Source organism: Coloeus monedula (genome assembly GCF_965178545.1).
Source record: "Coloeus monedula genome assembly, chromosome: 25".
NCBI lineage: Eukaryota > Metazoa > Chordata > Aves > Passeriformes > Corvidae > Coloeus > Coloeus monedula.
In genome coordinates, this window is record NC_138805.1 from 5,727,133 (window position 1) to 5,743,307 (window position 16,175).

The 16,175-nt window shown below is 62.0% G+C and overlaps 2 protein-coding genes across 2 annotated transcripts; one reads left to right on the forward strand and one right to left on the reverse strand.

The window, feature by feature from the left end:
- Window positions 1-708: 708 nt before the first annotated feature.
- On the forward strand, window positions 709-5,480 carry SCN4B (sodium voltage-gated channel beta subunit 4; the record flags this gene model as incomplete). The annotated part of the gene is made up of 5 exons (XM_082296835.1): window positions 709-772; window positions 3,870-4,033; window positions 4,702-4,927; window positions 5,154-5,283; window positions 5,371-5,480. The coding sequence occupies 5 exons, from the start codon at window positions 709-711 to the stop codon at window positions 5,462-5,464; spliced, it is 678 nt and encodes a 225-aa protein (XP_082152961.1). The 3' UTR covers window positions 5,465-5,480.
- A 2,682-nt stretch (window positions 5,481-8,162) lies between these two features.
- TMPRSS4 (transmembrane serine protease 4) lies at window positions 8,163-15,138 on the reverse strand (the record flags this gene model as incomplete). The annotated part of the gene is given in 16 exon segments (XM_082296879.1): window positions 8,163-8,183; window positions 8,185-8,241; window positions 8,243-8,333; window positions 8,335-8,372; window positions 8,374-8,565; window positions 8,702-8,841; window positions 8,957-9,052; window positions 9,257-9,423; window positions 9,552-9,711; window positions 10,133-10,173; window positions 10,260-10,361; window positions 11,085-11,214; window positions 11,300-11,452; window positions 11,597-11,710; window positions 11,792-11,822; window positions 15,034-15,138. Coding segments are annotated over 16 exon segments (1,542 nt in total). The 5' UTR covers window positions 15,043-15,138.
- Between the last annotated feature and the right edge of the window lie 1,037 nt (window positions 15,139-16,175).

Genomic DNA, 16,175 nt, shown 5'->3' on the forward strand with positions numbered 1-16,175 from the left:
GCCATCACTAAACCATGTCCTCAGGTGCCACAGACACGTGTTTTTTGAACTCTTCCAGGGCTGGTGACTCCACCACTGCCCTGGGCAGCCTGTGCCAGGGCTGGACAATCCTTTCAGTGAAGAAATCTTCCCTAATATCCAACCCAAATCTCCCCTGGCACAGCTTGAGGCCGTTTCCTTTTGTCCTGTCATTTGTCACCTGGGAGAAAAGCCCGACCCCCACCTGGCTCCACCCTCCTGTCAGGGAGTTTGACAAGAGCGAGAAGGTCCCCTCGAGCCTCCTTTTCTCCAGTTTAAAAGCCCCCAGCTCCCTCGGCCTCTCCTCTTCCGACTGGTGCTCCAGCCCCTTCTCTGGACACACTCCAGCACCTCAATCTCCTTCTTTCGAGGGGCCCCAAACTGCACCCAGGATTCGGGGTGCGGCTGCATCCGTGCCGAGCACAGGGGGACCGTCACTGCCCCGGTCCAGGGAGCGCTCCCTGATCCCCCGGGCGGGCGGATGCGTGGGGCGGGGGAGCGAGGGGGGATGCGCGGGGGGATGCGGAGGAGCGCGGAGGAGCGCGGAGGAGCGCGGAGGAGGGCTCAGCGCGGCCCCGCCCGGCGCGGCCCCGCCCGGCGCCGCTCGCCCTCCGCGGGGGCGGCCAGAGCCGGGCGCTGCGGGCAGCAGGGACCGCTCCGCTCCGCTCCGCACCGCCCCGCGCTGCAGCCATGGCCCCGGGCTCGCCCGCCGCTCGCCGCCGCGCCGCGCCGCGCCTGCTGGCCGCGCTCCTGGGTAAGGGGCGCGGGGGGCTGCGGGGACCCCTCCGGGTACCGCCCGCGTCCTGTGTCCCCCCACCCCGGCTTCCCGGCGGGGACCTTGCCCCGGGGACCCGCGGCAGCCCGAGGCGGGGGGACCCCGCTCCTCGCCCAGCCCCTGCACCCCGCCCGCCGCGCCCGGGGATGCCGCCCGCGGGCGCTAACGCCGCTCTCCGCTCTGCAGACGGACGGTCCGGAGCGCCGGGGATAAGTCACTTGGCCAAGGTGACTTCGCAGCCGAGCCCGAGCTCCGAAGTCCCGGCTCCAGCCCCTGCCCTGCCCGCACCGGCGCTCCCGTCGCCAGCGCTTCTCCTGCGAGCACTGCGGCTGCACCCCGCTTTGCCCCGCTCCTGCGCTGCCCGGCGAGCGGGGACCGCGCTGCCTGCCTGCCCGGGACCGGGGGATGGCCGCGGGGAGGCCGTGCACTGCTTCAGCGCCAGCACGCCCGCCGACAGGTCATTGTCTTACAGTTCATTTGGTACAACAACCATTCGCATGTGCTTGTCCCTGGCGCGGAGAACGACCCGCGCTGCAGGGCCGCTGCTTGGAGCATGATGCCCAGCCCTGTGTCCAGGGATGCCCGAGATCCCCTGCCACAGGGTGCAGGGAGGGGCTGGCAGCCGTCCCCTCCCCACTGCACACCTGGGGCAGGCTCCAGCCACCTGCATCGGCCTCACGCACCCGCTGCACTCCTGCTCCCGTGGGTCATCCTCATGTCAGTCTGGAACCGAGGGCTGGCTGTGCAGCGCTCAGCTGCTGGGGAACTCCCGTGGGACGCGTTTTAGAGGGCGTAGTTCTTAAGTTTAAGGGTGCTGGAGACACAAAAATTCATGTAAGTACCTGACCCCCTGCGAGATTTGGGTGCCAGCACCAGGGCTGGCAGAGGGGTGGTAGGAGAGACTCGGACACGCTTGAGACCACTCGGGGATCTGTGGTCCAGGGCGTGGAGGTGGGAACCTGGTGCCACGGGTCGCTCAGGTGGGCTGGGAGCTGGAGAGGGCGCTGGGCAGGGGAGTGCAGGGCGGGTCTCCCTGTGTCTGTAGGTTTCGGGGATGCCGTGCCCCGCAGGGAGTGGCAACGGGCTCCTGGCTGCACCAGGGAGCCACGGCAGAGCCCCTTCCATGGGAGGGGTGCGGGCCGTGTGTCCTGTCCCAGAGCGCACCGTACCTGGCTTCGGGCTGGCCAAGGAGCGCCTCCCTTTGATCCCCGCTGGAGAGGAGCCCGGCCAGCCTGCCAGGCACGGCTTGCTGCCTGCGCCAGGATGTCACGCTGACTTTTATGGGCAGTGAAAGTTTTCCTAGAGCAGCTTTCCCACAGATGGCAGTCCTGGGGGAGCACAGTGCTCAGCGAGCCCCCTCACTGTGGGGGGCTCACCCTCGGCAAGAGCAAAGCGCGGGCAGCCAAGGCTCTGGCAGCAGCGGGAGTGGCCGCTCCCCGTTTCCCTGGGCTGTGTTTTGGTGCCCGCAGGCAACGGGAGGGAGCCTGGAGCCCCCAGTGAGTGGCCCTGAAGATTGGGGGGTTGGTGGTGCAAAGTGCAGCAGCTTTGGGCGTGTTTGGAGAAGCAGCGCTGAGAGCTGGTGCGTGGCAGGTTCAGTCAGTGCTCCCCAGCGTGTTTTCCTCGGTGCTTTATTTAGTGGTAACGTATCAATTTTGTCTTCCTGAGAGCACAGGATGACAGGAACAAGGTCAGCCTCGATTTACCCCACACATTCAATCCAGATTGCGTTCTAAGGGTGGCAGACAGGATTTAAAGTGTTACAAGCTGCAAGGAATCATCTTTCCTGTGAGTGAGTGTCCGCTTGCAGCACGCTGCAGGCTCAGACATACCTGCAGTGCCAGGCATCCCTCTGCCAACTCCTGCTCCAGGGGGACAACTTCCTGCCTAAGAAGTCCCCTCTGTAGCATCCCCAGGGCTGCTCTTCAAGCCTGACAGCTGCAGGAGATTCCATCTGCCGGGAACCACTCCCTGACGGTAGCTCCGGCCTCTCAAGCAAAAAGAGGAGTGCTTCTGTGTAAAGTTAAATAACTCCCCGCCTGCAGTGCTTGCAATGCAGCACTGCAGCAGGGCCTGGAGCCCAGGATGCAGGGCTCCCGGGCTTGGCTCCGGCTGTGATGTGCCTGGGGAGTTGTTAGCACCAGCTTGTGTGGGAGAATAAATCAGCAGCTGAGGCGGCTGCAGAGAGAGGTGAATCCCAGACTGAGGGCAGCGTGTCTGAGTTGAGGTGTTGGGGCAGCTGGGGATCAGCTTGTAGCCATGGAAAAAGCTGTGTCCCCTGGGTTTTGTGCCCAGGGAAAGCTCTGCAGGGGTGGCTGAGGTCTGGGAAAGGGAAGGACAGTGTTTTGCTGGGCCGTGTCACATCTTAGCTGTACCACATCGCACAAACGGGATGGGGCTGTGGTGGCATGGGGATGGGGAGTGGGGCTGCTTCTCTGGCCAGGACCAGAGCATCCCTGTGCCCCCAGAAAGGATCTGTGGGGACAGTGGTGGCCCAGCCCAGTGCAATGCCAGTCCCTGCACCCCAGGAGCGTTCAGCTGCAGCTGGGCTCCTACCTGCTCCTCTCTCCCTGCTCGTGGGGAGGCGAGGAGAGGGAGAGCTGCATCCTGCAGTTTGAAGGTCATCTGGCAGCTCCAGAGGGAGCCGGGGCTCTCGGCTCCCGGGCGTGAGGGGCTGCTCTGGAGGGCCGGGCAGGGCTGCGGGAGGGCGAGCGGGTGGCAGGCGGCCAGGACAGCCACGCTAATTACTGCTCCAGCTCCCGCCTGAAGAACAGAGCTCTGCTTCGCTTTGGCTTTCTTCTCCCCCTTGAAGGTCTAGCTGGAGGCCTGTGGATAACATGCAAATCAGGGCTCTCATTTGCACGCTTTATTCGTGGGGATATTCTGGTTCCCTTTGAACCCGTGCTGTCTCTGTGGGTGACCCAGCCCCAGTTTCTGCAGGAGCAGGTCCCCTCTGTCACCGAGCAGTTCTGGGGCTGGGGACAGACACCTTTGCTCCTGCCATGGCAGCCTGGTGTGCCAAAGGGGATGAGGGGTGACAAACCCATGGCCTCACTCTCTCCTCCCCTCTCCCTGCCAGGTTTGCACGTCTTCGCCATCGCCTTCGCCTTGGAGGTGTCAGTGGGGAAGACCAACACGGTGATGGCTCTGAATAACTCCAATGTCCTGCTGCCCTGCACCTTCACCACCTGCATAGGCTTCCAGGACCTGGTCTTCACATGGTATTTCAACTCGACAGAGCTGGTGGGTGGCTCTCTGGGCTCTGCCTCTGCTTTCCTGGCAGGTCCTTTTGTGCTTCCCCAGCACAGCCCGGCGCTGCAGTTCTCGCTGTTCCCTTTCTCCTCGCGCAGGATGCCCTTCTCTCCAAGTGCCACCAGCTCTGGGGGGGACAGGGCTGTGCAAACGGGGTGACTCAAATACCCCAGAACATCTGTGCTTTTGGCACAAAGCTGTTCTAGGTTTGCTGCTGCCCACAGGCTCATTTGTTTTCATAAATTGGCTGTTCAGGTGCAAATCTGCACTTGGGGCAAAATACGGTTCATTTCCTCCTCCTTCGCTTGCTCTGAAATATGAAAGGTTCTGTACAGATTTGCTTCCTGCTGGGAATATTTGGCTCCTCAATTTCTCAGCAGGAGGGCTGGTTTGGAGCAGTTCTGGCCAGCAAAAGAGCTCGCTTTCTCTAGGGATCTCCCATTTTTTGCATAGTCTGTTCCATTACTTCAGGACAGGTTGGATCTGCTGCTTCCCAGCAGGATGTGCATCAGGTTCCTCTCCACGGCCATTCCTGCTTTAATGGGGTGTAATGGGACATTTGGCACGGGTGTCTGTGCGTGCAGAGCTGAGTCTGGGCACCCTGAGGAGGATGTGAGCCTTTCCCTCACCCAGCTGATCCTGCCTCCCTGCCTCTGCAGATTTACCACGGCAAGATAAAGAACAAAGCCTCGGAGCCCACCGTCATCCAGCACAACCCGCGCGTGGAGTTTGTCGGCTCCACCACCAAGAAGGACAACAACATCTCCATCGTCCTGAACAACGTGGAGTTCAGCGATGCTGGCAAGTACACCTGCCATGTCAAGAACCCCAAGGAGAAGAATGCCCAGCACAACGCCACCATCTTCCTCACCGTGGTCCATAAGAGTGAGTGCTGGCCAGGGCACCGGGGTGGCACTGGGCTGGTGGAAATGCCAACACACAGTGACAGCCTCCTTGGCTCACAGTTGTGGTGATGCATGGAGGTGATTGACATCCCTGGAGGCCTCGTGGGGCCTTCGGGTGGAGGAGGTGATGGCTTTTTGGGGTGGGATGTGCAGCTGGGAGCTCCCTGCTCCCCTCCCAAGCCCCCTCAGCACCTTCTCTCTCGCAGTGGTGGAGACAGACAACACTGTGACCCTCATCATCGTGGGCGTGGTGGGGGGGCTCATCGGCCTCCTCATCCTCTTCATGCTCATCAAGAGGGTGGTCCTGTTCATCATCAAGAAGATGCAGGACGGGAAGTGAGTGCGGGGCTGCTGCCGCGGGGTCGCGGTGAGCGGGGCCGGGGGACAGGGGCTGCCAGCTGGCCGTGTGCTCTCCCCGTGCAGGAAGGAGTGTCTGGTGAGCTCGTCAGGGAACGACAACACCGAGAACGGCCTGGCCGGCTCCAAGGCGGAACAAAAAGCACCACCAAAGGCATGAACGAAGCAGCAGCGCCCCGAGCCCGCCCCGCCCCGCCGCGGGAGCCCGGGCAGGGGACGAGCCTTCCCCTTTTGTTTTCTTTCCGAACTGCCAACGCTTGAGACATGTTTCTATTACACACGTGCCTGCAACCTGCACTGCTTCTCGGAGAAGGCTGCGGCTGCCGGGGGGACTGGGAGCTTCTCGCGGACTCGGACTGGGAGGCTGCTGGGGCAGACGGGGCCGCCGGCTCCGCTCAGAGCACAGGCAGGAGGGTGCCGGGCAGGTAGGGCTGGGGCCGGGGGCTGGGGGCGGGTGCTGGGCCAGCGGGGTCCCGGCGTGCCCGGAGGGTGGCACGGTGGGTGCTGGCGATGCTGACCTGAGGTGGCTGGGAGCTCCTGCTTCTTCGGAAAGGTTTCTGGAGCAGGGCAAGGATGCTCCGAGCTGGCCGTGCAGATGGAGTGGCACAGGAGCACGGGAGGAAGCAGGGCTGTGTTAAGCACAATGGAGAACCAAATCCGTGAGAGACCCTGGTTGTGCCTCGGTCCTTCCCACAGCAGGCTGGGCGGCTGGCCGTGTCCCAGGGTCACTGCTGGCCCGCGATAGGGGGGGATGCTACATTTCACACTGGCTTTGTCTCCGTGCAGGGCCATCCCTGGGAGCAGGGGTGCTTCTCCCCAGGCAGCCATCCTGGCAGCGCTCCCCGGCTTTGTGCCGCCCCCTCCCCTCTCTCTGGAGCTCGGCACTCAGAGCAGCGATGCTTTTGATGCTGGTGCCAAGGCTGAACGCGTTACGTGGATATTTTTGTATGAGATTCCAGGGGGAAAGCAGCCACTTGCGTTTCCCTTTCACCATGGCGTCCATGGCCACGCAGGGAGGGAGCACAGCCGAGCCCTGGCGAGGGGAGCCGGGTCAGGGCTGTGCCACCGGCCCACTGGGCAACCTTGGGCAAGTTGCTCTGCCTCTCCATGCCTCAGTTTCCCCATCTGTAAAATGGGGACAATAATACTGCTCTACCTCACGGGGTGGGTGTGAGGGGTCCTTGGCTAACGATGGTGAAGTGCTCTGGGGTGAGGGGTGCTGCAGAAAGCCGGGGGGTCTTCATGAGTGGACTCACAAGGATGTGAGACACGAAGTGAGCGAGCTACAAATGAGCTTGTCAATGTCCTTTAAAATGTGATTTGTTCCCTATTTCTCCAATCTGTGGGTGTCTGACAGTGAAGCTGCAGGACAGGCGGCTCCCCCGTCCCCACAGTAAACTGGGATTCACAGCTGAGCCACGACTTGCTGTGGGGGCCTGTGCCCTGGCAGAGGTGCTGGAGTGGGAGGTAGGCAAGGATTTGGTGGCCAAGTTGAACAAGGAAAGGCTGGGTGCTACCTTCTCTGGAGATACTGGTGCACAGCAGGCTGGTCACCCCAGGCTGGGCTCAGGGGCACTCACTGGAGCAGAGCTGTGTGCTCGGGACAAGGGACAGGGACAGGCACCTGGCCCCAGGCAGGTTCCCTTGGCTGTTGCTAAGACAGACATGTAGGAGTCGAGACCTTGATCTTCTCTCTGATGGTCTGTGGGACCCTCAGGCCAATCACTTGACCTCTCTGTGCTTCAGTGTCCCCATCTGTAAGCTGGGGACAGAGAATCTGAGCTACCTCTCAGGAGGTGTGAGGTGCCCTGCACGGCTCTGCCACCATCCCGGGGAGGAAGGCGCTCTGGTGCCAGGTGTTGTGACACGCCACTGCCACCTGTAGACCTCCCAGTCACCCCGAGAGACCCCCGGCCCGCCCTTGGAGGAGCCCTCCCGTGGGGGAGGACAGCGAAGGGAGGAAGGGAGTTTTTTTAAAGAACTATTTTTAGCTGTCCTAACCTGTTGGCCTTTTTTAGCCGGTGAGTGGACGCAGCTCCACTTCCCGCCGGATATGCAATGCTGCACTATGCATGGATTACTCCTCTGGCTTGATGGGAAAAGTCCACATAAGCAGTTTTTGGAATGTGACTCCATGTGCACACGGGTGCTCCGGGGGAGCGGGCTGCCTCGGGGGCTTGTGCCAGCACCGGTGGGACCCCTGCTGTCACCGGGGCTTTGGGGGGGCTGCAGAGGCTTTCCGGGGCATTTCGGGGAGAGGGCCCCCCCGGGAGAGTGTGCTGCCACAGACACGTGTGTGTGTCCAAGCAGATGTAAAGCTGTGTGAGAGGAACCTGCGTGTGAGCACGGGGTGTGTGCGCGCCGGGCTGTGTGATGACTTACAGCACATCTTTGCACTGTAGAGGTTTAGTTAGCTTTGCCTTGAATGAAATAAAGTTTACGTTTACTAGAGAAACTCGCTGTGGTTTGGGGTTGCTGTGAGTGTCTGGGGTGTCTGTTTAGGTTTGGGGGGGCAGCTGGGTAAAAATAACCCTGTGAGGAAGCAGGACAAAGGCTGGGGAGGCTGTATGAAAAAGCAAATCCTTTCCTTTAATGGGAATAGGGGAACGCTCTAACCTCAAACATAATTTCTCTCTGTACAACAGGAGTGAGCTCACAGCAGTTTGGCCCCCCAGGAGCCACCCTGCCACAGCAGGGTCAGCGCAGGGCAATAAATTAATCTTTCTCCGGAAGGGAGCTTGAGCTGGTGAGATTCCTTCATGGGATCAGCGGCCGTCACTCCGAGTCACCCTTTGCCTCCTTGGCTGGGCTCTGGTGCCCTAAATCACAGCTGCCAGCGATGGTTTGGGAGCCTCTGCTCACCTTCCGTGGCCAGAGATCTGTGTCCCTGTTGCTGCCAGAGCAAGGGCAGAGGGATGGGAAGGGAAGCTCAGGACGAAGAGTGTCTTGTTCCCGCAGGTCTCAGAGCTCCGACTGCAAGGAGAGAGAGGCACAGAAGGAATTGAAAGCTTTGAAAGCACAGCCAAAACCAAGAGGAAAGTAGCTGTGTCCTTAAGGAGGCAGCTCAGCTGAAGGGAGCCGCCTCTGCCCCTCGAGCAGGACAGCACTGACCCTGCGGACGGCGTAGATCCAGTCGAGGTAGGCACGGACACTGGTGTAGACTCCGGGCGTGCTGGGGGTCCCACAGCCCTGGCCCCAGCTGACGATGCCCACGACCTGCCAGTGCCCGCTCGAGTACAGGAGGGGCCCGCCGCTGTCCCCCTGCGAAGGACAGACCCTCAGGATGGCCCCGCACACCTGACTGCTCACAGCAGCCGTTCCCATACAGCTCCTCCCTCAGAGGAGCCGTGTCACGGATGGGTACGGACCCACCCCCGTGTCCAGCCCGGGCCCCCACCTGGCAGGTGTCCACGCCGCCCTGGGGCAGGCCGGCACACAGCATCCTGTCGGTGACATCGCCGTGGTAGGCGGCCTGGTTGCAGCTGCGCTTGTCGATGAGCTGCACCTCGGCCTGCTGCAGGCGCTCCGACAGCTTCCCTGCGTGACCCACAGCCTCTCAGGGTGAGGAGGGAGCCCTCCAGCCCCTCTGCTCCTGCCAGCAGTGCTGGAGGGCTCTGCCCTGTCCCTGTCACCCCCATGCTGTGCCGCTCACCGTGCTCCTCCATGTAGCCCCAGCCGATCACCCACAGGGGCGTGCCCGGCACCAGCTCTTCGTCGAAATAGGGCAGGCAGATGGGCTTGGTGCTGTCTGGAACAGAGATGTCTGGGGGGGCTCACAGGGAAGGGGCCCGGACTGGCTGGGGACAGCCACCAGCCGGGTACCCCGCTTCCTGCCCCAGCACTCGGTGCCCATGGAACGCTTCCGTGCCAGGCATCACCCTCCCAGCCCACATGTCAGTGCCATCAGGGGACACCGGTGACTCCTGCCGCAGGAGGGCTTTGCCAGGCTCACCTGTGTCATGCACAGGAGAACGCAGCTTCACCAGGGCGATGTCATTGTCCTTGGGGGACGCGGGTGTCACCTCTGCCAGGAACACCTTCTCCACGGCGAAGGTGGCAGCGCCCGACAGGAGGTCGGAGCCGGCCTTCACGCGCCAGCTCTGGATGATGGGGTTGTTCCTGCGCGCACACAGCGCTGTCACCGCTCGTCCCCCCGCGGGGACAGGCCCAGAGCCCTGTGCAAACTGGGAATCACAGGACACTGAACCCACACACGGCTCAGACCCAGCGGGGAGGTGCCCACTCACTTGAAGCAGTGCGCGGCCGTCAGGACCCAGCCGGGCCCGATGATGCTGCCCCCGCAGATGTGCTCCTTCCTGTACTGCAAACTGACCTGCCAGGGCCACGTCTCGATGGCAGCCGGGCTGCCCCCCAGCACCCGCGGCGTCCTCCCGCTCTGCCCGCAGTCTGTGAGGCGACACATTGGCTGGGACAGAGCAAACGGAGGCTCCCAGGGACAGGAGCGTGGCCAGCGTGCCTCATGCCCACAGCACTGCTGTCACCCCTCATCCCCAGGCTTGCTGGAAGGGATCCAGCCATCCCTTGCCCGGTCCAGCCCCCCCGGATAATTAGTTTAATCAGGGTAATTCGCCGGTAAAAGTAAAGCCAGGCAGGCAGCTGGGTACGCCTCCCTTAGGAGTTTTGTTTCTGGGAGGTTTGTGCTGCCTTAACGAGGTTAGCAGTAATTAAATCCAGCTTTCCTCGCGCAAACACTGCGGGATGGGTTTGGGATGGAGCCACGCTCCCACTGGGCCGTGCCAGGAGCGAGGACCTGGAGCAGGGCGAGGCCCCAGAGCCCGCAAGGTGCAGCCACCACCGTGGTACTTACTGGAACAGAAGAGTGACACAACCAACCCCGAGAGGCATTTCCTGCAAGAAGAAGGAAAAGAGCTGGATTTGGCTCCTCTGCCAGGCACCACAGGCTCCTGCTCGGGGCCCACACTCTCCCCACTCACCTCCCCGGCTCAAGCACCTGGATGCTCCCATTGCTCAGCACGACCTCACAGGGAGGTGGCAGCTGCCCCGCACCCACCTCCACTCCGTGGAAAGTCGGGGTGCTGGAAGACATGGGGGAACAGGGCTTTAGGTGTGGGGGAGGACAGGCACTGGAGCCCCAGCACCTCGGGAGCCTGGATCCCGCAGCCAAAAGGGGCTTCCTCGGGACAGGGATGCCGAAGTGGGGATGTCAGAGCCCTGGAGGGCCGGGACACTGAGCCCAGGACCAGGGACAGGAGCAACTGAAGGAGGGGAGAGTGTTCCCTGCAATGCAGAGGGGTGAGCAGCTGGCTCTGGGAGAACTCAGGGGCTCCCTGCTGCTGTGGCATTTGGGAGCTCTGTTCAAAGCCTCAACCAATGACTTTTTGGGCCTGGAAAACACCAGGTTTGGTTCAGTTTGGGCTCCTACAGTGGCTCAAACACCAGAACCCATATTAAAAGGGAAGTGCAGGGCCCTGAGCCTCCTCCTCAGATGAGCTGTGTTGGCAGGGAGACCCTGGGCTGCTCTAGGGAGGGCAGGGCTGCAGGTAGGGGGGATGAAGGGAGAGCAGGAGCAAGGCAGGGTGCCCGTGGGCTGTGACAGAGTGGGGCACGGCACTCTGCTCTCACAGGAGGCTGCCAGGGCTCCGAGCCAGCTCCTGGGGACTCACAGAGTGCTCTGCGTGCTGGGGATGGACTGAAACCATTAGTGCAGAGCTCTGAGTGCTTTGCAGATAAGCAGAGCCCCGCTCCAGAAGAGCTTTTAAGGGAGAGGGGCAGGTGAAGCAGGGGGAGCAGCCGGGTACCTGCTGTAGCCCATCTGCTCGCAGGCGGCTCTGGCCAGCGCCGGGGTGAAGTGGTCGTGGCACACACAGGACCAGGCTCCAGTGTTGCTGTTGAGCACCTGCAGGATGGATCTGTCTTTGGAAACACGGGCTGGAGGCAGACACAAAGTCAGCTTTGGCACAGGGGGCTGCAGCAGCCCAGCCCCCAGAGCTCTGCAGGGGTGTCCTGCACTCACCCCTGGCTGGTGGCCCCTCGGGGACCCACTGGGGACAGTTGGCCTCGTCCTCGCCCTGCAGACAGTCCAGCTGCCCGTCACACACCTGCTTCAGCGGCACCAGCTTCAGGGGCTGCTTGCAGAACAGGTAGTGGTGGTCCAGGTAAATCTTCACTAAAGGGAGAGGGGGGCTCAGCGCAGAGCCCCAGCTCCAGGGCAGGCTCAGGGCTGGCACGGGGGGCTCAGCAAGGAGCTGGGTCTGCGTTTGCTGGGCCGTGGCCGTGAGAAAGGAGGGGAAGAGGAGATCAGGAGCTGTACCCAGGAACCCGATGGCGACCAGGCAGGCGAGGGTGAGCACCACGGCCAGGACGAGGATCCCGACCCGCTTGAAGGACTCTGACACTCTGGAGGATTTGGGTCTCGTGCAGGGATCTGCAACACAGAGGAGCGTGGCCCTGCGTGGCTGGGCTCAGCCTGGCACCACTCATCTCTCCCAGCTCCCACAGGTGTTACCTCTGCCGTTGAGCCGCTCCAAGGCCGAGTCCTGCAAAGCAGAGGGGAAAACCAGTTATGAGCTGAAACAGCAGCCAAAAAGCAGCTGGGAGGTGGGAGGGTGCGTTGGAGTGTGGATAGCCAGCCCATGGTGAGCTCACAGTCCTGGGAGGGCAGCAGGGAAACTGCCCCAGCCTCCATCAGAGGTGGCTTTAGAGCTGCTGGGAATGGGGGTGGCACGTCCTGTGTGACAACGCCTGGCTCTGCGGTCACCTGCTGCCCTGTTCCCATAGACACCACCTGTGCAACTCCAGTAACTGGCTCTCAATGGTGTAGAGTTACTGCCATTAACACACCAGAGGCTTAAAAAGTCACAGATGTTGCAAAAGAGGCGCTGTCTGATGTGCCGAGAAACCCTGAGTCAAAATACACACGCCTGCGGGGCTGCGGCACACGGGCATGTCACAACGGGGTTGTGTCTTCAGTAGGACCAAGAACCGGGGTGGCACAGCCCGAGTGCTCCCCACAGGCTGCAGGAGCACCGGAGGAACCAGCCCGAGCCAGGGGAACCAGCACTGCCAGGGCGGGGAGGGAGGGAGAGGGAGGGAGCTGTGCTGCTGCTAGGACACGAGGTAAACACAGCCAGGGCTGGAGTGGGCATGAGTCAGGCATTGATCCGCTTGAGCTCCTCAAAGTTATCCTCCTGTGACAATCCCTTCTACGAGAAACCGCCGGCGATGGGAGGGCAGGTGCTGTGAACCCGTGCTTGGTGGATGGGCTGAAGCCCAGAGTCCCTTTGGGAGGGTTCAGGTGGGTGCTGGAGGTGTCTGCTCCGTGCTTTCCAGCCCCGGTTGTGCCGTGCCACCAAGCAGCCATTTGGAAAAGGGTTTCTGCTCCACTGAGCTTGGTCCCTTCCATGCCCTGCCAGTCCCAGTCAGCTCTTTTCCTTTGCTGTTGCTTCTGGACTGTGCCACCACAGGTAAGACAAGATTTTTGCATGGACAGAGGTAAGGAAGGTTAAACCCGCTGCGATAAACCCACAGATCCAGGTGCATGATCCAGGAGGGTTTGGGATTTGGAAGCCTTTGCTCCAACTGCTGAACTTCAAGAGCAGCACGGGTCTGGAGATGATGGTGTTTGTCACCTCAAATGAGAGCAGAGGTCCCTGTGCCACGCCAGGGCTCAGAGGATGGGGCTTGGCAGAGTGCTGTGGGGGCACTGGGGATGTGGCACAGCTGAAAGGGGCTGTGCCAGCCCTCAGCAGGTCAGAGGAGAGGTGAGCCCTCCCTGCCCGGGTCACGGTGCCAGGGCATGTTTAGCCATGCACACACGCTCTTCCAGCAGGATTTTACAGCAAGTGCCAAGCCATTATCCCTGGGTTAGCTCACAAAGGCAGGCTGGCTGTGTGTGCCAGGAAACGGTGCCTCGCTGTCGTGGCCCTGCTGCATGGCTTGGGCTGCCAGTTTTGGGAACAAGAAGTGACCTGTGCCGGGGAGGACTGGATCCTGCCTGGTGCCATGTGGCTGTGTCCCAGCATGTTGGTGTCTGGCTCTTTGAGGAAATGCCAGCAGCCTTTCTCCCAAAGCCAGGCCCAGCCAGCGCCTGTGCCGAGTGTGGGCAGCTTGTGCCAAATTCTCCACCCCTGGATGGGCTCTGCTCAGCTCCTGGGGTGCAGAGCCTGTTTCCTGGTGGCAGGGAGCTGCTGGGAGCAGGAGGGCAGGATGGGAAGGGAACCTGGGTCCTGCATCTCCCACCTTGGCTGCCCCTCCTGAGGCGCTTCTCTGCGGAGAAGGGAAAAGCTCCCGAAGGCCTGGGAGTTTTGTAATGCTGCACCAACATCTTCAGCACAGCCAGCCCAGGGAACGTGGGGCCGGTCCTTCCTCATGCTGACCTCCTGTGTCACCATGGGCCTGGGCTGGGCACCACCTGGATAATGGGATCCTAACGGTTCCCTGCAGGAACGGTCCCAGGTCGTGATGGATGCTCCAGGCCCCACTGCAGCAGTATGGCTGCCCCTGCCTGTCCCCACACTACCCACACTTGTCCCCATCACATCATCCAGCACTGGGCTCCTTTCCAAGACACCAGGTCTGGTGCTGATGCAGACGAGATAGGTGATTATTAGGGGTTTTTGGGGTTTTTCTTGCATTTTCTTCAGCCCACAAACTTCTTCTGTTTCAATGGGATTCAGAGCTTGGAGCTGCCTCACCGTGACTCCTCTCAAACCCACACCATGAGCAAGAGCTGCACTGGTTAAATCCAAAGCAAGGCGAGAGCCATGCCCGCTCCTGCGTGGAGTGGAGGCACATGACTCCCTGCAGAGCTCAGTGCTACCGAAACTAACCGAGCTCCCTTGCTGTGCTCTCTCGGAGCGCTTGGTGTCCACGGCCACTGCAGGCTCAGGCTGTGCCAGTGCTGGCCCAAGAGCTGTGGGGTTCTGATGAACCTCTTCACCCCTCGCCAGCTGGGAAGCCGTGCTGGGGGGCTGCAGGGTGTGCTGAGCTGCGCTTCGTCCCTCCCTCAGGAGCAGGTGGGATGTTCCTTCACCAAACCAAGCTTCCTGGGGTGATCAGATTCCGAGGGTGACTCCTTGGCTGCGGGGATTTAACCCGTGGATGTGTGTAGACGTTGTGGGGAGTGAGTTCCCCACCCTGGAGGGGTTGATGCCCCAGTGTGCTGCTGCTGGAGGGTTTTACGGTGCCCGGCGAGCTTGGTCATAGGTACCTGCCCTCTTGGGGAAGCGTCTCCCTCCCAAGGAGGGACTGCATGCCAGGCTGGGGTTTGGTGGCCATGGCTTTTCCTGCACAGGTGTGTCCCCTGTGCCGACCAGAGGGACCGGCAGTGTCGCGTTGGGAGCTGCACTGGGGGGTGGCAGGGCCTGGCAATCACCCAGGGGGTGCCCAGGAACCAGCCCCTTCTCGAGGGATGGGATGAGACACTTCAGAAGGGCCTGTTCCCCTCGGCAAGGGGGACACTGCCTTGCTTGTCTGCTCCCGGTGCCGGGAGAGGGGAAGGCAGCCCCAGAACTGTGGGAGCAGGAGCTCGTGGGGGTACCCAAGTGCTGTATCTAGCCACGGCGGGGTGTGAGAAACGGGGGGAAAACCCTTCCCTGGCTGCTGCCAGGGCCGGGGAGCAGCAGCTCTGTGGACTTGGGCTGTCCCATCCTCTCAGAACCGCTCCGGGCCCGGAGCGCGGCCGGGCACGGGGTGTGCGGGGGGCTGGTGCCCATGCCGGGGCCAGGGGCAGCGCTTCCAGTGACTCACCATGTTCATCCAGCTCCGGTGTGGTCCTTCTGCCCGCAGAAACCCGGCAAATCTGCCCCGGTGCGGGACCCGGGGAGGCTGCGGCTGCCCCGGTGCCCTGGAGCCGGGCCGGCGACGCTCCCGTGCCCCTGTGCCTGCGCTCGGTGCCCACGCCGCGCTCCCACTGGGGCAGCACCGCCCCGGCCCTCCTTAAAACCCACAAGGGGAGTTGTGAAACAGGAATTATGGTTTGTATTGTAATACAACACCGGTCTATCAGCAGCACCACCACCTGCGGTAATCTCCCGAGCATCTGCCACTGGAGGTGACTCATCTGCGGGGCTGCTGTCACCAAATAGCTTATCAGAAGTGAACGGACTGATTTTTCCTGCTCCTCCTGATGATAAGAGGATCCACGGCCATCCCGCTCTTTGTCCGGCTCTTCCGCGTTGCGCTGGGTTGTTTTCAAACCGATGTTTGAGTAGGTGGAGGAGGAAAGGAGGAGAGTTTGTGCTCTCGGGTCACTCGGTCTGTGTGTCCCCGCCAGCCCCAGGTCACAGCTGGGGGAAGTTGAAGGGAAGGGAAGGCAAGTGGGTGCCCATGGAAGGCTACCCCAGGGGGGGGCCATAGGGCGCTCTCAGGGATGGTTGAGGGCCGTGGATCTGTGGTTATCCAGGAATAATCAACCCTTCTGGGATGGAGCGGTTTGCCTTAGCCTGGCAGGGTGGGAGGAAGGCTGACGGTGCAGGAGCCACTGCCCCAGCGGGGTGAGGGTGGCCCAGGGAGCGGGCTGGGGTCGGGGAGGCTGCGGGCTGCCCTCTGCACCCTCATGCTGCAGGTGCTGGGTGCGCAGGATGTGCTGAGCAGCTAATTACCCCCTTCCCCTGTGCTAATCCGGCTTTCCCAACAGTCTGCTGCTGCCAGGCGTGTGGCTGTGCCAGCGGGAGACTGCGGAGCACCCACGACCTCAGGGAGCTGTGCCATCGCTGTGCCAGCTCATCCCTGCCAGAGGGGTCCTGCCCGCTCCCACAGCCTGGCCAGGGATCCACCTGTGGCTCTGCAGGTAAGGGGCAGAGCTCCCCACACTCACACTGAGGATCCAGCCCCCCTGGAAGGTGTGGGGACCTCGTCTGGCTGTGTCCTCAGCCCTCGTGGTCCATGCG